This window comes from Ostrea edulis, chromosome 5 (genome assembly GCF_947568905.1).
Source record: "Ostrea edulis chromosome 5, xbOstEdul1.1, whole genome shotgun sequence".
NCBI lineage: Eukaryota > Metazoa > Mollusca > Bivalvia > Ostreida > Ostreidae > Ostrea > Ostrea edulis.
This window is the reverse complement of record NC_079168.1, coordinates 76,513,742-76,520,302: the sequence shown is the minus strand read 5'-3', so window position 1 is coordinate 76,520,302 and position 6,561 is coordinate 76,513,742. Positions and strand designations below refer to the sequence as shown.

The 6,561-nt window shown below is 31.9% G+C and overlaps 1 protein-coding gene across 1 annotated transcript; it reads right to left on the bottom strand.

Moving 5' to 3' along the window:
* Nucleotides 1-270: 270 nt before the first annotated feature.
* Nucleotides 271-5,882, bottom strand: LOC125652007 (uncharacterized). The gene is made up of 2 exons (XM_056166255.1): nt 5,054-5,882; nt 271-1,881 (listed from the first exon to the last, which is right to left on the bottom strand). Exon 2 carries the CDS (start codon nt 1,867-1,869, stop codon nt 934-936), a length of 936 nt encoding a protein of 311 aa, XP_056022230.1. The 5' UTR covers nt 1,870-1,881; nt 5,054-5,882; the 3' UTR covers nt 271-933.
* Nucleotides 5,883-6,561: the final 679 nt, after the last annotated feature.

The following is a 6,561-nucleotide window of genomic DNA, read 5'->3' as shown; positions in this document are numbered from 1 at the left end:
GTGTATCTAGCCATTCTTATTACTGGAGTAACTGTTATTGTAGATGAATGGAGTGTATCTAGCCATCCTTATTACTGGAGTAACTGTTATTGTAGATGAATGGAGTGTATCTAGCCATCCTTATTACTGGAGTAACTGTTATTGTAGATGAATGGAGTGTATCTAGCCATCCTTATTACTGGAGTAACTGTTATTGTAGATGAATGGAGTGTTTGGGCTTTGGTTGGATACACCCACGCACTCGGATGAAAGAAAAGTATGACACGCAAATAAAACACGAAAAATAATATATTAAACATCCAGTTTAAAATATAAACGACTAACAAGTTTTTAGTATAATAAACATAATCCAGTATATCAGACTAGTTTTAAAATAACAAATTAGCATATATTATATAGATATATATATTATATAAATATATATGTTATATATTGTATATTGTGTAAAAATATTGCACACAAAGAAAAATCAAAGACCTGACATTTCGGGACCTGGGTAAAGTCTTCTTAAAGGAGGATCTATAATAATACAGTTTGTCCTCCTTTATCTCTCTCTCTCTCTCTCTCTCTCTCTCTCTCTATATATATATATATATATATATATATATATATATCTCATCTATCTTTTAAAAAAATAGAAACATGGCGAACAGAATCCTGCGTCATACCTTCATGAACGCAGAAACTGACTACACCCAATCTTTTAAAATAATGAATTTTTGAGTTGATGATCCGTTTTCGTTTCTTTTCTGCGAAGAATGACAGAAGAATTATTTAGATGATAAATAGCTTCATGGAAGGCACAACGATATCATATTTCGTGAGTCGACTCACAATAGCTACCATCATTCCCCTGAGTTGAAGCAAATCACTAATGTCTTAAAACTAGATTACTACTAACAGTCCATTCACAAAATCTCTATGGATCACACATCACTGAACAACACAATTACTTTTCTTATGGGATTGTTTCTCTCGTGTGAGTGTTTTCGACTTCCGTAGAACCACCCGTTGTGTGACATTCTGCTGCACAGAAGCTACAGGTTTGGGGGCCTGTCTCGTCTTTGACCTTGGAAATCGTCTGATGACACCGTATATCGGATCGTGATCAAATATTTTATAAGCATCTTCAGCACCCTCTACGGTCCTCCAATCTATGGCAGACATGTTATCCAGTGGCAACAGTTCCGACCCTATGAAAAAGTCTATTACCTTGCCTTCTCTTCGTTTCAGAGGCTGATATTGATAAATAACGAGAGGGGTGTTCACATGTATTTTGGCTTCCTCGTAAGGGATGTTATAATCCCCAGCGACAATGAATGGTAGACCTTTTTTATCACTGTATGTTTGAAGAAAGAGAAGTAACTGTTTAAGCTCATCTACCAAATTTGACATTTTTTTGCCTTTGTATCGACCGTGCCAAGAAACACAAATGAATTTCAAGTTTGGAAGACCTTTGGTTTTGATAACTCGAGTACACATTCTTGATATTGGCGTGAAACCCATAGGAAGTTTTCCTTTTCGTATCATCTCATCAAGCAGCTTCTCCATTTCTGTCAGGCTGGGAATTTCTATGATGAACTCATTTTTATCGTACAAAATGCTAGCCTCATTATTACCAGTATATTCATACTTGTCTGGTATTGAAACATTTTTCCAGGCTGGTCCAGTTATTCCGACCCAAGAAAATTCCTGTAAAAGGACAATATTTGGCTGGAATTTGTGTAGAAATCCAGCAATATCTTTTTTTCGCTTGGCCGCTGTTCCAGTCCCTGCACTCGGCCCGCCAACATTGGCAATAACGAGAGATATCATTGGCTGAACAGCAGAATCCACTTCCGCAAATTGTGGTTTAGGTTGTGTCGACATAATCTAATTCATCTACAAAGAGATACATTGTATCTGAACATACTCACTGTTCACAAAATTCACGTGCACTGGATCAGCAATTAACAACATTCACACGTATTTTCGGCGTATATGATTTTTTTTAAAAACACATACAAACAACAAATTTAATTTAGATAATTTTCTCAAACTTTATGTTAATTGAACAGCAGTTTATATATATATACTGTTTAATTTGTTTTGGTGTTTTCTTCATTCATGTTTTTAGAGGAGGGGGGGGGGGGTGTCAAATTTTTCGTGGTTTAAAGGGACATCGGCACGATTTGAGATGAAAATTTTCAAATCTTAATTTTCCATTTTTATTGTTTATAAAGCGTAACTAAAATATTTTTAATGGTCAACTAAAATTTGAATATCAGTTGTTGAGTTACAAGTGAGATATAATACTCACAATTCTTTGTTATATGTATATGTAAACAAGGCTCATGCCATGTTTATGTTTATTAGTATACAACATAGCATGTTTAAATCAAAATGAGATGTGCCAAACACAGGAAACTATTTAATTGTTTTTAGAATTAACTTGTAAATTGAAAAAAATTGCTTTAAACGAAACTTTTACTAGTAAATTTAAACAAAAACAAAGAATTGTGAGCTCTGTATCTCCCATGTACATCGACAACTAACATTCAAATTTTTGCTGACCACTAGGAATACCTTAGTTAAGCATTCTAAACATAAAAAATGGAAAAATAAAATTTGAAAATTTTCAGCTCAAATCGTGTCCATGCCCCTTTAAATGATTGACACATTTTCTTAAATTCATTTGGTCTATCATACACAGAAATTGAAAACGTTCATGATATTTGCGAACTTTAAAAAGAAAATACAAGGGGAAAATATAGATGAGAAAACAACAAACCAACAAACCGAAGAAAAAAACAACAACAAGCAAACAAGCCAAATCCGAATGTAGCAATTCTTTCAAAGATTCTTTTTTTTTTTTCAATCAAAAGAGTCACATTTTTTCACCTGATAATAATGATGAACGCACCCATATCTACTATGAAGTCAGAAATTAGTACACCTTGTTTATCAAATCAAGTTTTTTGATTCAGAATATTTGTATTTAATAAAAAAAAAAAAACCATTTACACCCTCCCCCAAAAAAAAACCAAACCTGGAATCTCTGTAAGAGAAAGTACTACTGGAGGTATCGGTTGATTTAACAAACGATGATCAGCAGCTTGTTTGCTTTTTTTTTCATTGAAGAACCTATCATGTATATTGTAAATAAATCCATCTTAAGTGGTGTTGTACCAAATGAATTTAAAATTGCAAGGGTCAAGCCCCTTTTCAAAAAGGGAAGTTCACTGGAAGTTGGCAATTATAAGCCAGTTAGCATACTTTGTATAGTGTCAAAGATACTGGGAAAATGTGTCCATGTACAACTTTTACATTTTTTGAACAGTAACAACTTGTTTTATTTTTATCAATCAGGTTTTAGAAGCCATTTTTCTACGGATACCTGTTTAATACATATATTAGATTTCATTAGAAGCAATACCTCCAAAGGGCTTTTTACTGGTATGGTAATGTTGGACTTACAAAAATCATTTGACACTGTCGATCATAAAATCTTATGTGACAAATTAGAGGTTTTAGGAGTTTTATCCACAGAGTGGTTTATGTCTTAGCTATATCTGGTAGACAGCAGCAAGTTCATGTCAATAATGTAGCATCCAATTTTAACCAAATCGATTGTGGAGTACCTCAGGGGAGCATTTTAGGCCCTCTTCTATTCTTAATTTATGTCAATGATATGTCTATAAGTATTGACAAAGACTGCAAGTTGATTTGATATGCTGACGATAGTGCTGTATTTTATGTTCATAGAGATCCTGGTGCCATTGCACAAAAACTGGGAAATGTTATGGAAAATTGCTCTTCATGGCATGTAGATAACAAACTGTCTCTTCACCTTGGAAAAACCGAAACCATTTTATTTGGACCACCCCAAAAATTGAAAAATGTTTCAAGTTTTGAAATTCTATTTAATGGTCATGAAATCAAAGCATCTGATAGTGTTAAATATTTAGGTGTATGTATAGATAAATTTCTATCATGTGAAAATATTGTTTCAAGCATAATTCAAAAGGTAAATGCTAGACTTCATTTCTTGTACAGAAATGCATCTTGCCTAAATTTACAGTCAAGAAAGACCTTATGTTCTGCTTTAATACAATGCTATTTTGATTATGTATGTTCTTCTTGGTATTGTGGTATTGGCAAACGACTTAAACAAAAATTGCAAGTAACCCAAAACAAAGTTGTCAGATTTATTTTAAATCTAGGTCCTAGAGCTAGCATTTCTAGTGACATTCTAGATCTTTGGGCATGTTAAAAGTGGATGACAGAGCTACTCAACTAAGATTGAACCATGTATTTAATATATTTCATGGTAGAGCCCCACTTTATCTCTATGATCAATTTGTTCTAAACAATAATAATACTGGAAGTGCTACAAACAAAATTTTTATCATACCTAAGATAAAAGGCAAAGAATCTTCTTTTTTTTTTTACAATGCTATCAAGGATTGGAATAATTTACCTTTAGATACAAAAGAGTTGGCAACTAAGCAAAGTTTTAAAAAAGCTGTAAAGTCCTTATTAGCCAGCAAGGCAAGGGGCATAACCAGATAACATGTCCAATTTTGTTTAAAATTACTTGTATTCTAGTATAAAATATGTCTGAAGCTTGTCATTTTTCAATGCATTATGCAACTATTAATCAAAACCTGCCAAAATTCCAATTGTTAGTCATGTAATGTTTATTCTTTTTGTCTGTTGATCGTATATATTGTATAAATATAAGGACCCCATTGGAAATAAGCTAATTTAAGCTTTTATGGGTTATCCTTAGGTTAAGATATCATCATTTGTCATGTTATTCATACAGTCATTTATTCTCTAACTGTTATAACTGCATAGTTCTTATAGATTATGCCAGGTTTCAATTTGTAATTTCAAATTTACAATCACGACATTCTGTGATATTTTATACCTGAATAAATTGAAATGAAAAAAACCCTTATACATTACCGTATAAATAGCGCAGAAAGTATATACTTACATTACCGTATAAATAGCGCAGAAAATATATACTTACATTACCGTATAAATAGCACAGAAAGTATATACTTACATTTCCGAGTAACTAGCGCAGAAGGTAACGTTTTGAACTCGTTAATTTTGAATTAATTTCACCATGTTGAAATTTTTTGTTACTTGTTCACAGTTAAATCTAGCTAAAAAGAAATTCAGTTGAATTTTTGTACGTTATTATCATGCAGTATATAAATACATGTAAAACTTATACGGTACCAATTTTGATGCACCAGATGCGCATTTCGACAAATAATGTCTCTTCAGTGATGCTCAACCGAAATGTTTGAAATCCGAAATAACTATGAAGTTTTAGAGCTAAATATAGCCAAAAACAGCGTGCCAAAAAAGTGGAGCCAAATTGTTTGACATTCAGTATAATAAAACAAATAGTAAAAGTAGTTGAGGGTAACACTGAAAATTTTCACTCTAAGAAAACCAACACTAACATTAGCTGCGCCTCGTTTGAGAATCGTTTTCTCTGGTTGCAAATTTTCAACATGAGAACTACATGTATAGGCCTATGCACCATTTAGGCCAATATATATCTACCTGTATATTTCCCCCTCATACTACTTATCAATAACTGTTGTTAAGTGTGAAAGTCGCTCTAATTAAGTTACTTTAACTTCACTAGTGTTAGCTCCGAATCAAACTAAAGAAATGATAGACGTGCGTTTAGGAATTTAATGACAACTTTCGTTTTTCCTTTCCGTCCCTCTGTAGGTCACGTGGTAATGAAATGCGATATGTAAACATTGGGCGTTTCTGACAGATTGTGCAACATAGAACGACGAACTTTAAAATATACACTTATATTATAGACATCGAGTTAAATAAATTTCTCAATGAAACGTATATATCAATCTAAATATCATTGTCATTTTATCAGTGCGCAGTATACCTACTAAATCATGAAAATATACAATAAAAATTTATACTTACAGAATGAAATTAACGGATCTCTTTACATGATGTACGAGATTGTATCCACATGCACTCATACATTGTAAATAAATCGATTTCAATTTGTATGTTTCATATTGCTCGATTCCTATTTGTTTCACCTTTCTCATCACTATACATAATGTAAACTATAACTTCCCTTCTATTGTATATCAACATATTTATTTATAGACCTGTAAATACCCACACAAGAGGTTCTCAAAAGGAAAATAGATATGTTTGTGTATCAAATATCAACATTGTATACGTGTTATATGGGTGGTGTTTCTTGAAAATGCGGAATATATGAACGTCATATCTAATCATTACATTTATTTCAAAACTGATAATATATACATGTATATATATATATATATATATATATATATATATATATATATATATATATATAATTTTTTATCAAATATTGATTGAATTTCTCCAAAGTTCGGAAATAACTTTTCGATGTTGATACATTTGTAATAATTACTGTTATAAACATATGCATGGATTTTTTTTAAAATTAAAGGATCTCTTTTCTTAAGGAAGATAATTGCACCTAAAACTTTTCTTAGATCATAATGCATCAAATCATGTACTTCA